Source organism: Ascaphus truei, chromosome 1 (assembly GCF_040206685.1).
Source record: "Ascaphus truei isolate aAscTru1 chromosome 1, aAscTru1.hap1, whole genome shotgun sequence".
Lineage (NCBI taxonomy): Eukaryota > Metazoa > Chordata > Amphibia > Anura > Ascaphidae > Ascaphus > Ascaphus truei.
In genome coordinates, this window is record NC_134483.1 from 62,378,315 (window position 1) to 62,397,493 (window position 19,179).

At 41.7% G+C, this 19,179-nt stretch overlaps 1 protein-coding gene across 1 annotated transcript in view; it reads right to left on the reverse strand.

The window, feature by feature from the left end:
* The window catches only part of HCN1 (hyperpolarization activated cyclic nucleotide gated potassium channel 1), a 436,901-nt gene that overhangs the window by 34,619 nt on the left and 383,103 nt on the right, over positions 1–19,179 (reverse strand). The window contains exon 6 of the mRNA XM_075589049.1: positions 3,768–4,008. Within this exon, the coding sequence (XP_075445164.1) occupies positions 3,768–4,008 (241 nt within the window). The remainder of the gene's footprint in view (positions 1–3,767; positions 4,009–19,179) is intronic.

Here is a 19,179-nt window from a genome sequence, read left to right on the forward strand (position 1 = left end):
TATTCATTCAGTAATGGGCTGGAAGTTTTGGCACCTTGCCAAGTTTTTATTTCCAGACAATCAGCTTTCATTTGTCACAGCCGCTCTCAGACAGGGGAGGTGATTGGACAGGAGGCAGCAGACAGGCAGTGACTCCTCCCCCTCCCTGCCTGCAGAGAACTCCACGCAGGACACTGTGAGGAGGGAGAGTTTGTGTGTCTGTCTGCAGAGCGCGAGTTTGTGTTTGTAGCTGCAGGGTTTGTGTATGTATCTGTCTACATAGTTTGTGTGTAGCAGTAAAATGTGTCTGTCTGCAGAGTTTGTGCATGTGTGTGTGTGTGTATAGCTGCAGAGTTTGTGTGTGTGTGTGTAGCTGCAATTTGTGTATGTAGCTGCAGTGTTTGTGTGTGTGTGTAGCAGCAGAGTTTGTGTTTGTGTGTGTTGCTTCAGTTTGTTTGTGTGTGTGAGTCTGTCTGCAGAGTTTGTGTATGTGTTTGTGTGTGTAGCTGCAGTTTCTGTGTGTGTGTGTAGCTGCAGAGTTTTTGTGTGTGTGTTTGTAGCAGCAGAGTTTTTGTGTGTCTGTGTGTGTGTGTGTGTGTAGCAGCAATTTGTGTGTGTCTGTCTGTCAAGTTTGTGTTTGTAGCTGCAGAGTTTGTGTGTGTGTAGGACTGTCTGCAGCGTTTGTATGTGGGTATAGATCTGCAGTGTGTGTGTGTGTGTGTGTGTGTGTGTGTTTATGTGTAGAGCTGCAAAGTGTGTTTGTGTGTACAGAGAGGGGCTGCAGAGATTGTGTGGAGGCTGCACAGTGTTTGTGTGTGAGTGTATTTATAGTGGGGGGACAGCTGGGTGTGTGTGTCTATATCTATAGATAGCTGCAGTGTGATTGTATATATAGGTGCTTTAATGTATTTATTAATTATTTTAATTTATAAAATCTATATAACGATACAAAAGTGTCTATTTATGTAAAAAGCCTACATTTAGCCTATAATAGTAATAATCCCCTCAGAACAGGGCATTACTGGCCAATAATGCTCTGGCTGGGTTAAACTTCAACTCTTCCAGCCAGGGTATTATTGGCCAGAAATGCCCTGTTCCTTGGGGATTAATACATAAATAACTTGGTGTTTACATATTAATTTATAAAAATGAATAGACAATGCATTTGACTTCCATGTACTACTGATACAAGTTATTCAAATACTAGCGATGCTTTAAGTTTTAATATGTTAGTTAAAATGGGCTCTTCAAATTTAAGAACAGAAAATTGAAAAGAAAATGATGCATATACATAATATAATGGTAAAACAGACAATATAATGTTCTCAAAAAGCAAATAACCATGGCTCAAATAATACTGGTGAGGCTCATTAGTCAAGAAAAAAAAACTTCCTTGTTAGATGGTGAAGTCGAGTTGTGGAAAAACTCCTAGTAAGGAAAAACCACATTGTGGTAAACCTGTTAGTCACCGGCAATGCCAGGCTGTGGAGTGTGACATTAGGAAGCAGAGCTGTGATTATCACCTCTAGCACCAACATGGTTCTTCTGTATCTGCAGTCTTTCATGTAGTGATCACCCCTAATTTTCCACTTCAGTTAATTATTTGAGCTCTGCAAATAACTGAGTACACAATGCATACAGTAGTGTTGTTTTTCACATTTCTATAAAAAAAAATCTTTTTGCAAAGTCCTGTACAATATTATAAATTATCCACCGTCGATTTTCCAGGGGCACATTCATATACAGTATACTGTACCTTTCAGCAGCTACTCTAGGTTTACCACTAGTTGCCTCTTTGCTTCAAGGAAATTCAGGGGGTGTGCATTCCCCATAAAAATAATTAAGCTAAAACAACCTTAAAATTGTATAAAGGATTGTAACAAGGTAGTGGGTTATTGTGAAGCACTTAGACATAACAAAAACCATCCTCGTGAATCCTACAAATGTAATGTGACTCGTGCTCCCACAGTCATCTTGGGGCAGACACCAAACCCCACTGAAAGTCTGACAACATGCAAGATGTGAACTACTTAATTGGAACACTGTTTTACAAAGGTGCCAGCACTGCATTTACATCTGATATCCCACTCAACACTGAGCTAAACATAGTCAGAGTGGCCAATTTCAAGCAATTGCCAGTCCTCCCCCCCCCCCCCCCCATCCTAAATAAAGTGTATTGACTTATATTTATCTTTCAGAATCTCCTGTTTACCTTATGCTCACTGTTTTTGACTCCTTCCCAAATGTGAACAGTGACATTATCAGTAGAGATGGTGTATTTGAGAACACTTGATCCAGTTTGTTTTTTGTTTTTAAATGCAACTGTTTTGTGTTCTTGTAAAGGCTCCCCAAGCAAACTTTCACACATTTGTAGCATTTTTGAGTTTTTTTCTCGATTACTCTAACAAATTTGCACGTATTAAAAAATGTGAAACGAAAACTGCATTTTCTGTGCAAATCAAGTTTTGGTGAATACAAATATTCCTTGTGAGCACATTCACATGTCTCAGACAGGTCTGCAATCCTCATTTCATCATTACCACTGTGGAGGGCTTTTGTCACTTTTTTAACCACCATAACATACAATATTTAATGTGTGGTTGAAATTTTGGAGCGAGAGATTTTTATATACCTTCCCAAACATTATAATACATGCAGAGATACCTGGGAAATAATGAAATTTGGATAGACAAAGTATATTCCAATGATGTACATTAGCACATTTTCCAAGTGTGTCTCTCTCTCTCTCTCTCTCTCTCTCTCTCTCTCTCTCTCTCTCTCTCTCTGTCTCTCTCTCTCTCTCTCTCTCTCTCTCTCTCTCTCTCTCTCTCTCTCTCTCTCTCTCTCTCTCTCTCTCTCTCTCTCTCTCCCTGTGTGTGTCTCTCTCTGTCTCTCTCTGTGTGTGTGTCTCTCTCTCTGTGTGTGTGTGTGTGTGTGTGTGTGTGTCTCTCTCGCCCTCTCTCTCTCTCTGGTTTTGTTTGTAATTTTTTAGTCAATATAGATTGTCAGTGATTGAAAATTATATATATATATATATATATATATATATATATATATAGAATGGTATCATCTATTTATTTTTTGATTTTATATATATATATATATATATATATATATATATATATGCAAATATAGCTGTATATATATATATAGTGAACCAGTATTCCCCAAGGGAAACAAAGAAAACAGCACTCAAGGTATATGCAAAAAATTATTGTAATAAAACAAGGTACACAGGCACAGAAAAGTACCTTGTTTTATTACAAGATTGTTTTGCATATACCTTGAGTGCTGTTCTTTGTTTCCCTTGGGGAATACTGGTTCACTGTTGATTTCTACAGAACGTGCACCTACCCTACTCCGCCAGTTGAGTGCCTACTGCTTTATATATATATATATATATATATATATATATATATATATATATACTCAATTGTATTCCAAGGAATATCAAAAGACCAAGACGATGACCAAAAGTAAGATGGGAGGATTAAATCAGAACATTTTTTGCAGAAAAATGGCTTGCAATCATGGAACCTGAAAGAAGATTAAGGAGGCCTTCATCCAGCAGTGGGCAAGGGCTGCTGCGAATATATATACATACACATGCATGTGTATCTGAATATATACTCTATTATATATGTATATACTGTACAGTATATGCACTATTTTTTAAAGCATTTGTTTTCTATCTTGTCTTACCTCTTCATTTAGCGAAGCTAAGAGAAATCTTATAAAGCAGAAGTAGATTTTGTTTCCCCCCATTCTCCCTCCTATCTCATACTGACCTCCAAAATAAGATCCATCAGTTAACTTCATTTCTCTGCTGGATTTAGTAATGACGCCAGCAACGCCGTGCTGAATGAAATACATCTTCTTTCCCACTGCTCCTTCACGTATAATGTAATCTCCAGGCTGGAACACTTCAAACCTCAGTTTGCTTAGCATGGCAGTGACAAAGTTTGGGTCAGCATTGGCGAAGAGAGGCATAGTAGCAACAAGTTTTCGACAGTTGTAGTTGACTATTTCCTAAAATGAGATAAATGCATTTGAAAAATAATTACTAACAGAATGGATGATTGGATATTATCATTTACAGTATTTTCCCGGAGAGGAGATAAAACCATTTAAGCCATGCCATATGGTAATGAGTAATAACTCTATTAATTATTTCCCTCCCCCCCACCCCCATGAATATACATACGAAGAAAATGCAATTATTATCTTCACTTGAACAAAGAGAAAAAAACTAGTTGCATCTACAAAAGCTGACAGTTGAGGGCATTATTGTTTTGAATGTAATTTTTATTGCTTATGTGTATTAAGGATGGAATCACTCTGTTGTTGCTGATTCAAGAACAAAATGCAAATAATAAATGATAAAGAAACCTGAAAAGATACTCCATTTCTAGTACTGTACATCGTGTTGTCTTTAACTGTGGTAGTACTATCCATGAGAAAATACAGTTCTCAGTCACCCAAATGCTGCATTGCTCATTAAGCATACAGTAGCTACATATTTAGTAATGCAGATACTGTATTTTGTTATTTACAGCTGTGTAACAAATGTGCTCTATCAGATACATTACATTGGTGAAATTAATGGTCAACCTTTGCATAATTGTGGTATTTCTATCTGCAAATAAATTGTCCTAGATTTGCTTGTTGGTTGTGTTTATTTGGCCACTGTGTGCAATAAAGTGATATATAAATAATAGATGATAGCTTAAAAACTTATTTAAAAAAAAATTGCAACTAAAGATTATTAATTAATACAATTTAGAATTATAGCAAGAATAAACATTAGCCTGAAACAGATTCATTTTTATGTACTATACAATTTTCTTTATCTGAAATCTAAGTGAAAATAGGAACACAAAGTTGTTTTAATTAATGTATTCAATAATTAAAGCTTTAGAGCACACAGATGGCTAAGCAGTACTGTATACAGTATAGAACATAGGTACAAGTGAGACAAACGTACCACACTGCTAAGCAAATAAGATAGCATTGTTCTTTATTTGAGTACTAACGGCAGGATTCCCAAGGCCGGGGTAATGCACCCTAATTTGCCACAATTAACTTTAATGTCAGTTAATGCCGGATCAGGGTGCAATGCCCTGTATTGGCACTCAGTAAATGATCGCATCGTTTAGTGCAGATATAGACATGCAACAGCTCACAGCCCTTTCAGCCACCTTTTATTATAGAGTTAGGTTTATTTGGGATAGGATGGAGGTAATGGGGTCGGTGTTGGGGCTAGGTGCCCCAGGGAGAGTGTTTAGGCCCATGTGGTTAGTAAGGCACTAGACTCTTTGCTTGGTAAGGGGGGTAGGAGTTATTAGGAGTTTGAGGTTAAAAAAAAACCCTTTGTAGCCCTTAGTGGTCAGCTAGTCATGGGTTGCATATGCTAGCTGGCCACTTGCACTACTAAGGAGTTTATACTGTATATTACAAAATGTACAGAAGATTATTGCATTAACTTTTATCATGTAGTGTAGGGATATGAGTAATATGTTATTTAAAAATAACTTAGTATTATCATGAAAAAACATGATGCAACCCTAACACCTTTGGGCCAGATACATCAAACTCTGTTAAAGTGGAGTTAATATCACAACCGCCCCCCAAAAAAACAAGCGTTATTACCGCAATTTTAATATGGTACACCTCATTAATAATAGTAATAATTTAGTGGGTGCGATATTCGGCGAAAATCATGATGCAGGAATTAACACGCCCGTTTAAATTGCATTACTGACCCCGCATCGCAATCATATCTCTATCATAGGCTTCTGTAATAACTATTACAGAAATCTATTATAGAAATAACATCAACCCGTTTGATGCCTGTGCTTACCAAGGTATTCCACAGGCACCAAAGGAGTTAATAGAGTTAATACATTAAAAAAAATGTACTACCTACCCCCATTGTCCATCTTAGTGGGTAGTAAAGTATTGCCATGCAATGCTTTACTAACCACTAAGGTAACCAAATGGTTAACCCACCCTCCCCCTGGCAACCACCCAGGAAGGCCTAACTACCCTCCCCTGGGCATCTACCCCCTACCCCCACAACAAACATACCCCTCCGCCCCCCTTCCTCTAGACTAATGCCCAAGATCCCTATTAGTCAATGTGCCTAATAGTGGTTTTGAGCATTAACCAAAACAATATACACGTAAAAAAAGAAATAAGAACATTCAAGATACATATTGAACATAAAACGATTGATTTTCACTGTGGATAACTACACCCCCCCAAAAAAAAACATTAACAATATTAAAATACATTAATAACCCCCTTCATTACCTTAGTGGCTAACTGCTAAGGTAATTAAGGTGTTCACTCCTGTCACCCCTTCACGGGCAACTACCACTATCACAAGCTGGGCGGGGTTAACCACTTAATTACTTTAGTGGTTAGTCACTAAGGTAATGAAGGGGTGTTTATATATATATATATATATAATCTCAATTTTTATTGTAGATTCTTCAAACAAAGTTGGGTACAGAATAAAGAATAAGGGAATGGATTGGGTGGGTAAACATGCATGTACATTATAAACAGGTTTTGTATACATTATTATCCTTCTACATATGGTCCAATGAACTTTTATACTCAGGCGGGTCACCAACTCATTATCCTATTCTCCTTTACAGAAACACAGATTGATCTCTTTGCAGTCCCCTCAAAGATATCTTCCCAGACCTCTCCTTCCAGTGTTACCCCTAGGTCCTTTTCCCATTTTGTCATAAATTTGGGTTTTAGTGTTAAATCTGTGTCTAATAGTATTTGATATAATTCAGATATTATGCCTTTGTGCGTTTATTAATGTATTTTACTATTGTTAATGCTTATTTTTAATTACAGGTTACTATTTATGTGGCTATCTAAGCCCCCATTAAGAAGTCCTAGGTTATCCACAGTGACAATCAATGGTTTTATGTTTAAAATGTATTTTTAATGTTCTTATTTTTTTTTTATGTGTATATGTTTTTTTGTTGGACATTATTCTAGTGGGGTGGGATGTTTGTTGTGGGTGTAGGGAGTAGTTGCCCAAGGGAGGTTAATTAGGCTTCCTGGGATGGAGGCGGAGGGGGAGGAGTTAACCCTTAATTACCTTAGTTGTTAGTAAAGTATTGCGTAGCACTAAGGTGGGTAAGGGGGGTAGGTAGTGCAGTTTTATTTTTATATTAACACGTTTGTAGAGCTTTGTGGCCAGCTTGTTATGGAAACCCATGACTAGTTGACCCATGGGCTACTAAGGAGTTAATATGTGTGAAAAGTAATCATTTATCACTTATTTCATGCTGTTTTATCTCATCTTGCCTATGAACTGTACTGTATATAATGGCCAGCTTATTGGCCAGCCTGGACTTGGTGATACATTATTTGTGGTATTTCTGCCTTTCATCTTGTTCCGTTAAATATCGGCACCTGATGTATGGCAGTTTTACTTTAAAATATGGTATTGTGCCTCTTTTTTCTCGCATACGATGCTTTTAGCAGATCAGATAAAAGTGCTTTATTGTTAGCGGTGCAACGTTGATGTATTTATTGCACAGTATAAATGTGGCAATTTTTTTTGTCTCTAATACTGCATTTTTAGGTTACCGCAGCTTGATGTATGCGGGCCAATGTGTCTAGTAAAGTCACGTTGTTTTTGTACATAATTAGCTCTGTGAATACAGTATGTAGAGCCCTGGAAATTCTGACCATACATTGTATTTAGAGTATATTGGCATAGTTGAAAATGCAGAAGGCGTTTGTACGGGCCACTCTCACTAAGCTGCAGTGGCATAATTACCGCCCGAGATTGCCGGTCACGTCCCAGGGGTCCCAGCTCAAGGGGGAAGGGGGCGGAAGGGAGTAGGGACCCTCCCTCCCTCTATTAACCCCCAAAGCAGTTACAGGGGCCCCACTCTCTTCCCAACCACAATGACACTGATTGCCGGGGGATTGGAAGAGTGGGGCCTCTGTAACAGAACAGTCCTCCTTCATCAATGTCGTGACGTCTTGTGATGATGCGTCATCATGGCGACGCAACATCACATGGCGGTGTCATGATGTCATGATACATCAATATTGCCCCTTTCGGTGTAGTTATGCCACTGCTAAGCATGGCTGCTGTTTATTTCTGCTCTGCAGCCTTTTGCATGATAACTGAAAACCAAAGATGCTGTAAAATATCCAACTGTGTGACAAGGTCTTTCCCCAGGTTTAAAAGGACAACACACACACTGATTAGTATCTGATTAGTCCAGCAGGGAGCTGGTTAATTGCAGCTAGCGTCAATTAGCCAGTCTCCACCTGGCTCATCAAGCAGGTTTAAAGGTGTGCTGCCCAAACTGCATGGGATCTCTAGCAGAGAGGGACTATGCTGCCAGAGAGAGAGAGAGATCCCAGGGAACCAGACCCTCTTTTCCAGGATACAGCAGCACCTGGAACTCCCCAGACACTGCTCCCCACGGACACCAACCCAGACCTGGACTGATATAAAGAGGCCCCTTTTTACAGGTAACTCTTTGGACTTTGGGTGAGAGGTTGGTAAGAGGCCTAGCCTCCCAGCCCCACAGATAGGGACAGGGAAGTGTGAGTTAGCCCTTACAAAGGGATAGTCTTCTTTCGTTTGTTTTTGCATGCTGACATAAAGCGGTACTATTTAAATCCTTGGGCTAAATAACATTAATTCTCCCTTAACGACATCTCCCTGGTTATACTTGTAGCGGTGTTTTCCCCACCCTCTGGGAGATTTCCCGGCTACCAGGTGTGTCGTGTGCTGAGTGCCTGTTGATGCACAAAAGGTCTGAGATCCCGCCCATGTTGTTGGGGAAACAGGACAGGCTTTAGGGGTGATATCTGGTTCCCCTTTCATACATTGGTCAGAGCCTCTATCTGCTGCAGGCTCCAGTAGAGCTGGAGGCAGTCCCTGCGGAAGAACTCTCTCATACTTCCCCTGATAGACTGCAAACTCAGGCAGGAGTATATTTTGTAACAAGAACAGGCTTTATTCTTCTCCATTAAAGAGTACTGCATACAGACAGCCACTGCATACTAGAACACTGGTCTCCAGACTTAGGATGGTCCCTGGACTCCAACCCCCAGTCATGGCCCCAGAGGTCAGTCCTAGCTCTTCCTCTACTCCCTGATGGAGCAGAGAGCATGGATCTCATTCCCACTCCACTAAGGGGGGGGACAGAAGGTGCCAGAGCCCTGCACACCTCTTTTGTGAGACCAGTCTCTCTCATATGAAGAGACAACTAACTCAATTTAGGACGTGCAACCCTTTAAGTCCCTAGGGGAGGGTCCAAGCCCAGGATTGGGAAGAACACAGGTCTTTTCCCGCCTCCCCCTTTCACTCATGGAGCTGCTTACTGCTGGGGAAAACCCGGATTAGGCCCAACAATGCCTGCACTGTACCAGGACCTACATGTTAGGCAGGGTATGGTAGTAGCCAAAACCAGACATGGCTACATACCTCTGCACATGTCTCCTACAAACTGGAACTATAACTTACCAAAAAAGAAATACTGGCAAAGAGAATGTGCTGATAATGTAGAAACGTGGCTACTAAGGCTATGATTCTGCATGAAGTGAAACCAAAAGTGAAATGGAAGATTAAGTAAATATATTTCATGGCAGAAACAGCATATCCTGGAAATCTTGCAGAGTGTCACAGTTCTGTTGTTTGTTAATCTTCAAGTTTAAGGACTGACTTTGAGAAAACTTTGAAAATAAAGTTGCTGCCTGGGAAAAGAAGATTTCTGTGCAATCTACCGTAATTTCTAAGATGCAACAGACACTGTGTTAGCTCAGGGAACATAATGTCTATTCTTGTTTTAGGTAACAACCCTCAGTAATTTAAAAATGACATTACCTTTTAACTTTTTATATACCGAAGTTTATTAAAAGTGACAAAATAGATTCAACACAGAAAGATTTTATTGGATAATGTCTGATTAATCCAATTTCTTACTTTTCCATTTGTAACACTGCAAATAACTCCCCAACAACACACAATAAAGGATGCATGTAACTTATAATAGACAATGACAAATCAGGTTTAAGTTCGTCAATTTCAAAAGGAGCGAATATACATTACTTTGGAAGCACTGAAATATCTCAGCATGTGATAGAAATATTACAATAAACAAAACAGTAGAAAAGAGGACTAGATGTGTAACCCATATTCTCCCCCCCCCCAGACACAGATGCTATATCTAGGGGGTGTGAGGGCTGGCTACATGTGCTTGAGTGGTGCGTACCTGCCGGTAACAGGAGGGCCTGAGATTCCCGCGATGATGTTGGGGACACAGGACCAGGCTTCTGGGGTAGTTTCCTCATTCTTTAGTGGTGGTGCAGCGCCTCCATCCTCTATACCTTCTCAGGGATATGGGGTAGGACCCGTATAGAAGAGATAAACCTGGTCCCAGGGTGGATGCTCCAGAATCACACACAGTCTCTTTGGTAAAATCAGCAATGTCTCTTTATTGATTCTAGCTCGCACACAGCAGCCTTGGCAGCACATAGCAGCAGCAGCACACAAGGCACTCCAAATGTGTACAGGCCTTCTCCTCTCCTCTCCTTTCCTCCAAGATGCACTCCGACAGGATGGTCTGTGAGGGGCCTCAATACCCCAATGCCCACCTCAGAGGGTATCCTCTGGGTGGGGATAGATGTTCCCCATCACCCCCTCATCAGGGTGAGGGGCATTGGTCCACCGGAGCTCTGCTCACTCTCCAACTAGTAGGCAAGAGTTCTCTCTCTCTCCTGCTCCCCGAGGAGAGCTCGAGCTACTCCTCTCCTTCTACTCCCAGGACTTGAACAGAATAGCTTCGCACACACAGGAACGGGCTCCTAAATAGAGTCCGCCCCACCTCTCATGATGTCAGCAGGACCTCCCCTCTGTCTCATGCCTGCAGCAGAGTCAGGGGCCTGCATCTATCACTCAAGGCAGGGCGTGAAGGGGGAAAACCCATGATTACTACTGGCGCCAGCCCTTAACAGGACTTACCACAGTAGGAGAAAGATATGTATAGCCCGTGCTGTTTGCAGGGGGCTACACTCTCCCTCTGGTGGAATCCAATGGTCCCCACTTGGACCTAACTTTAGCAGTACCATCCTGCAGTGAACAACCTGGGAAACAAAACCCATATCATGCAGTTTGGTAGTCATAACATATGCTCCCATGAGGTAGTAATACAAAACCGGTTACTCCCAACGTGGAGTACCCTAATGGTAATGCTTCGGATCAGGTTTCTTTACTTTTCTGCCATTGTGATCCGTAATGGTAACAAAGAAGGACTGTACCGACCCATGCTCTGGCCGATATATTATGCTGTGCATGTATATGCACCGTCCTATACTCCATATCCGGACCAACTCACTGATCCTGTCCTCATTATGGTAACCTGCCTTACCAAACTTTGTTCGCAGATATTCTCGTACAGCTTCTCGGAGCCAACTATCTCTGCTCTCCTCTATTTCCCTCATTATGGGCTCAGGCACATAAGGGTATTCGTATCCATGGGACTGCCTATACCTAGCCACTATGGCTCTGTCGGCTCAGCTCAACTTAATGAGCTTACGGTGACCCGCCCTGCTTGGCAGTACCCAAAACTCTGGTTCTTCAAGAGCAATCTCGTCATACAATATACTGGGGCCCTTGGGCTGAATGAGTTTCTGCTCTATCTCCCGGTACCTATGATCTGTCTCGTCCTCTACCTCCTGGGGAGTAAAGGCACCTGCCGCCTACCAATGATCAACTATGTTGTTCTTAATGAGCAGGAACCGCGTAAGGTCCATACCTTCGTGGTACCCAGTGAACAGGGGTGCCCACCACTTGTCACGGTGCTCGTACTCTGTGGAATGGCTAGTGTTCTCTACCTCTGACTCTGCTTGGGACGAGACACCGGACGTCCCCGCCTCTGTAGAGCGCGAGCAATCTCTACTCCCTTTGGCGTTGAAATACCTTGTAGGGTTCATCTTGTGAACCACCGAACTGACAGACCCAGCCTCTGCTGGAGTGTGGGACCCTCGGGCTCTCCCTCTAGCTGTAGGAGAAAACGGCACAGGGTTAGGCACACGTATCACATTGGCATATGGTATTTCCCCATCCGACCCCTCATCACTCAATTCCCAGCCCCGCCAATCTCTGGAATATTTGGGGTACTTGCTCAATTTATCCCCGCGAGGTCCTGGTGACAACACTCGTGACGGGGCAGGGGAAGTGGCTGGGGCGATGGAGCTAGGGGACGGGGCAGGGGCAATGTTCAAGTCAGTGTCCAGCAAGCGGATAATACCGCGACCAAGGGACCCTTTCTTGGGTGCCTTCTCCGCCATACTCCGCGCTTCTCTAGATGGACCTCGGTTCTTCAGAGTGGCCATTGCAGTGGCCATGGCTACTCTCCGTGGGTAGAACAGCGCTCCCGGGCCTCTCTTCCCGTCGGGCCCGGAAGTGACGTCATCGCCGGTGCCCGCGGAATCTCTATCCGCTCCGTGGTCACGCACCGGAAGTACGTCGAGGACCGGAAGGGGCGGTAGTGGAGCATCCGGTTCACGGACGGACAAGTAGGCCGCAAGCCTCTCCTTCTCGTCCTCCGCGGTTGCTGTCTTCGCCTGGCGGGTGTAAGGGGGTGGTGGGGTCTCCTTACCGCTCCGCTGCTGTTTGGTGATCTTAGGGTCCTCCGGAGTCGTCTCGGACGCCATCTCTGCCGCACTGGGAGTCACCATGGCCGTGGGACTTCTACAGGCCTCAGGCCGCACCAGCGCTCGCTGTCGGAAGGTGTCTGGACTCGTCTGCTCCTCTTTGTCACCGCTGGGGTGGTTCGCCGGTAGGAGCATCACCACTGATGCTACGCCAACCTCTTCCTCCGAGGATATCACGATCGGTTCCTCCGCAAGGGAGTCACTGGGTTCTTCTGCGATACAACCAGTGGGTATGGGTACGAAACGGGCCCGCTCCGGTACCTCCACTGCGGTCGCGCTCCTCTCCTCCAACTCCCAGGACTAGAACAGAACAGCTTTGCACCCACAGGAACGGCTTCCTAAATAGAGTCAGCCCCACCTCTCATGATGTCAGCAGGACCTCCCCTCTGTCTCATGCCTGCAGCAGAGTCAGGGGCCTGCATCTATCACTAAAGGCAGGGCGTGAAGGGGGAAAACCCATGATTACTACTGGCGCCTGCCCTTAACAGGACTTACCACAGTAGGAGAAAGATATGTATAGCCCGTGCTGTTTACAGGGGGCTACAGATGTATAAACTAAAAATATTATATCAAATGAATGCTGCATCTCTATTTTGTCATGTTTGTCAATTGACCAGCTTCAAGTTGAGTTATTATGCAATTATCTTCCTGTCAAGACATGACAAGACCAGACTGGACTACAAGAAAAGATTATGCTGTAGCACGTTTGAAGACTATTTCTTTGTCGGAAACGACAGTAAAAAAAATTATTTTCAAGAGCTGTTAGATTTGAAACAGCAAGTAAATCATTAATAATCATATGTATTCTTAGACAATACTTGGTTCTACAAATCTACAGTGTATGATAAAGCAAATAAATCATACTTTTGTGCTGGTAAATGTATTTAAAGTGGGAAGCTTATTCATCAACATTTCTTATATTTAATTAAGCATGGACATTTTAACTTAGAGGTGTTTTGTTTCGAAAAAGGGAAACACTGAATGTGATGCATATTATTAAAGTAGCAATTCCGGAAAAATTGAAAATGGATTATTTTACATATTTTGAACAATGGAGTCAAACAGAATGAAAAGGGTTTTCTATTTCAACCTATTTTGTAGAAATGGGTGAATTTCTTTTGCGGATTTGCATCTCCAGTGGATCAGCCGGTTCCTTTGGTCCGTGCATTTCAGCGAATCAATCTGATAAAGGCTGATTTGCGTTTTGCTGATTTTTTTAATTATTATTACCAATAGACTCAGTGGATTCCTCAACCCGTGAACTGATTTGTAGAATACAATCCACATATTCACAGTATAGTTCTAAACATGCTATTTTTAGTGTCGAGGATCCCCTTGGTTCTTGAGATAATTACCCTTTTTGGCACCGGTGCTCCTCATGAAGAATCCAACATGGCCGCCCATGTCAACCAACAGATGTAGCCGGCATTATTGCACCCACTGGTGCTTCAGCACTGTCCCTTTATGCATTAGCCCGGCACGTTTTCACCTGCCTTCCCTCAAATCCTTATCTCACTACCAAAGTGGTGGGAAGCTGTTCAAGAAAATGTAGAGTACCACTTTTTATAATGTTGATAGGTTCAACCATACTATGAATGCTTGAACAATGTACCCGACTAAAGTGAGAAAGGTACTTGCCAACATGAAAATGAGGCCGACATGGCAAGTAAGGCCTTAAACCCCAAACATGAAATACACTGAAAAGCAATGGCCCTCATTCTCCGGAGGCTGGATTGTCCCTGGAATTCACTGCATTAAGGAAGAAGACAGAGGATGCTAAGAATCCCTGGAGGTTAAGCAAAAGCTGTTATTCAAACCTCAGTCTGGCTACCTACAACTGGCAGAGTCTCTCCAGTGAAGCAACACTGCAAGAACTGGAAGACGAGCTTGAAAAGATTAAATGGGATATTGTTGGCCTTAGTGAAGTAAGAAGAAAAGATGAAGGCCTTCTCAAAAGCGGACACCTGTTATATAATAATACAGAGGTACAAAAAATGGAAGAATCAGTGGAGTAAGCTTCATTATCCAAGTGTATGCCCAAACATCAAGTCACACTGAATAATGAAGTGAAAACTTCTACCATTAAATCAACCAACTTAACAATGGAAATCCCTGAGGAAGCCAAACGTTGGTGAAACATGTAGGATTTATTAACAGAACTGAGCAGATCACCCGTTGCTGTTTGGACTAACTATCAGCATTGAGCAGACCTCCCGTAGCTGTTTCTGAGCCTTGCCAGCGGGTCACAGACTTCAGCTATAGATCAGGGGATCCTCCGTCGATGTTGCAGTGATGTGTCATGTTTGATGTCATTTCCGGGTTCGGCCGAGGAGAGATAACGCCATCCATCACACCCAGCACAAAGAGTGAGACTCCACTGAGGGACTACCCATAGGATGACCACTCCAGCAGCGGCTAAAGAATCAGTTGGAAAACATTGGCTCCCACCTAACCTAAAGGACCTGACAGACTTTCACGGAGAAGGACTGAATCCCAGTACATCGGGTCCATCAGCAGCAGTCCCTTACACCAGGCAATGTCTTTGTTTTTACTCTTACATTGAATGCATTATTGCTTTAAACCCTATAAAGAATATTTTTGCTATATTGCACCTTTTTTCTTTCGTTTGAGGTTTTTCATGTTGGAGGTTTGGTTATCCTGATACCTGGGGCTGCAACAACAGCAACACACTAACAGCTGGACTTTTAATTACTGAGAACTACCTACCTCATTGGTCTTTTACATTTAAGTGCTTCTTTTAATCCCTTTGGTTTTGAGTTGGGTTGCCAACCTGCATCTGAACCAGGGGGATTTGTTTCGATTAATTTAGTGTTTCATGTAATTTAAACTGTAATTTCCATGTGTTACGAGACTTAGATTTGTGCATTAGCACACGCAGGTACACCCAATACTACAGATGGGTGAGGCAGGCGGTTTATCACCCAAAGTCCCTCCACCCAACTGTCTTTTCATCTCATCTCCCATCCCCCAAGTCCTCATGCCCCCACATTTGCACCTTTATCAAGAGGTATCACAAGGTCGTTACCAGAAGGGATACGGTTATAGTGATACAATACTAGAGTACTGCCAGCTTAGCGCATACACTTCTATTGCCTTCATTAACAAAGTGAATTGTCCCCTCAACATCATTGTGGGAGATTTCAATACAAATATCGGTGCCCAGCAGAAAAACGAAGGATCAGTTGGTATAATTGGATATGCTGCGTTATCACTTGGAACAACGTGGCCAGCTACATCTGTCCACCTGGAGCAGACAAAATGTCCAGATCACATTTGAAATGGTTTTGAGATCAAATTCTTGTTTTCCTGCCATACTCAAAAGCCAAAATCAATGCAGTTTTGGAAAAACTAAAACCTGAACATTTTTTGGAAGCAAAACCAAAACCGAGACAACGGGACCAATGAGCATATTTTGTAATCATAACAGGTAACTAAAATGATCAACAATTTATAGGCATAGGACTGAAGAATGTTATTTATTCTATATGTACAGTATATGGGTAGTTCTAGATCTTTACAAGATACTGTATACACAAATCAATGCATACATTTGTGAATTCTTTATGCCATATGTCAAACATTTGCGCACCATGAACATTTAATGTGAATATCAATATTCACAAAAAAGTGAATATATAAGTAACAAATAAGTAACATATAAATTATGCAATTATCTAAATACCTTGTAATATTTTTAGGGAGAGTGCAGCACACAAATATTAATAATTTTTACTATAGTACATGCATGCAACTCAAAACAGGACCAACAGAGAACAAAAAGGGTTTGCTATTTCAACCTATTTTGTAGAGATGGGGAAATGTATTTTGCAGATTTGGATCTGCAGCGGATCAGCCGGTTAATTTGGTCCGCACCCTTCAGCGAACCAATCTGAAAAAGGCCGATTCGCGTTTCGCTGATTTTTTTATTATTATTACCAATAGACTCTGCGGATTCCTCAACCCGTGAACTGATTTGTAGAATCCCATCCACGGATGCAGCAATGCGTTGGCGGATTCTACAAATCTGTCCACAGGTTGTATCCAATGGCGTTTTCTATAAATCTGCGCGGTTTAAAACTGACCAAATCCCTTTGCGGATTTTACACCGCAAAACTGATTTGGGGTTGAAATACGGGAAACGGATTAAGGGCGGATTTGCCCATCTCTACTCTTTTGTGTATATTCGACTATAATGTATAAAAAAAAGTTGCCTTTTTTTCTGACCTACTCTTTACCATTGTTTCAAGAAATGGTCAGCAAAATGTAGCTAGAGTATTTCAGAATCTTGGATCTCAAACTGGAATGCATTTTGTAATGTTTACAAAAAAATCAGTGGCTTGGCATTCTGTAGCAGTAGAGCCGGTATTAAGATTTTTAAACATAGTTGGCCTTTACAAAGGCAGCATGAAAGAAACTAATGACACAAATCATGCTTTGGAGGACAGCCAAAAAAACATATTCTTTTATCATTTTTTTTCCAAACGTGATGTATGATAGATAATTGAACATATGTGGAGGCTTTTCATCCAAAACAGAATAAGTTAGTCAATCAGTTTCCTTCACTGAAAGATTGCTTTGTACGGTTACAATATTTCTATAATATAAACTGTCACAGAGTGGCACATACTGTATGAGAAATTCAATTTGCTGAACACTTGTGGTATATTCCTTGTTCCATGTCGGATTGACTTAACAGGTTATATTTACTTAAGGATGCAAAAATGGAGTATAAATTAGATTAATAAATAAGGGTGGTGGCGGCGCATAAATGATAACATACATGCCATCTAACATAAAAATGAAAGGTTCTCTTATGCCCTTTGGTGTGTACATTGAGAAAATCAGTGGGGGGAGGGGGGGGAGCATTTACCAGTAATCAAATATATTAAAGGGACTAGACGATAGTATGAGCTAAATGTTTTTAGTATTACAACCAGATTGGTTAAGTAAAAAATCCTCCGCCGTACTATGAAAGCAAATGCAAATTCCACTGATGAGCACATTCACACGTCTCAGGCTGGTCCACAAACCTGCATTTCCCCATTATCTCTTAGCATACAGTGGTTCCATTGCAGCCAGGAATTCTGGGTAATGACATCAAATGACCACTCACAGTTTGTCAGTTTTTGCTTCTTATCCATTTTAACATGGATCCCCTTATACTGTACCTGTAGCATTAAACAGCTTTTTCAGCACAACCTGGGTTAAAGAAGTGGATGGCCAGTAAATGTACTCACAGACAGGTTTTAACCTTTTGGGTCTCAGTGTGAGAATAGTTATTGGCTTTACAATGTGAACTTTTTTTCTCACTATAACTCACTTTGTGTCAGGTTGTAGCCACTACCAGTAGTAGTACTGGTGCTACAACCAGACACAAAATACATCATGACAAGTTAAAAAGTGACAAAAACCCTCTACTGTACAGTGTACAGCAAATAAAAATATCACTTATGAGCATATTGACATGTCTCAGGCAGGTGCTCACACCTGCCTTTCCCCATTATCTCTTAGCATACAATTCGTCCATGGCAGCAAGGGAATCTGGGTAATGACATAAAAATTAACACTCACAGTGTGTATGGTTTAAAAACATGTCAATCAACCCAAGGAGGCCCTTTTGCTATGTCAGACTGTATATATTTCTCAAAAATGTGTCCATATCTTAGTAAAACATTGTGGCCATCGGACCACATGAAAAAATAAGGCTTTTTCAGTTTACCAGCCACGCAAGTAACCAAGGTCAATACAGAAAGGATGATGACTCAATCATCTAGCCTGAGTCTAGCTTAAATTCCAGTAATTTTGCTGCATGTATGACCTGTAACGATCATGCATAATGAGTAGCTACTGGTCTCTATTCTCAGCAGACCCCTGCTGCTGAGGCAGCAATTCTGATTTCCAACATAACAGCTGTGATAACTCGGCTTCCCAGCTTTTGGCAGTAACATTGATAGGGGGTTCTATTATATCCCTGTCTGAATAATCAAGCTGTTATAGAACATTATACCACCAAAGTACCAAAGATTTATAGGATACAATAAACCAAGAAACATACATTAGCTTTATTTGGGTTTAAAGTGTGAAACTGCAACAGTAGAGATGTACAGGGTCATTAGACAAAGAGGCAGGTGTACAATTTATCTTATCTTCAGACACCTGCTAGGTTATTACTGAACTGTAGCATTGAAAGTATCATAGGCCAAGATACTCAATGTGCCACCTGCTGGACACGCACTGAACGGCAACAACACAAATAATAATTCTGTCTAACCACAAACGAGGTCCATGCGGATCAGCGCGGCGAGGCTGCGCATGAGGTGCAGACAACAAAGTGCTCATACCACAATTTAGCGTGATGGTTGAACATAAATCATGCTAGAGATGCAGCCACGAGTATCCGAAAACTTGCCTTGGAAAATCTGGGGCAATCTCCCAGTAATGCTGCAACATTTCTGTGACATTTCTGCA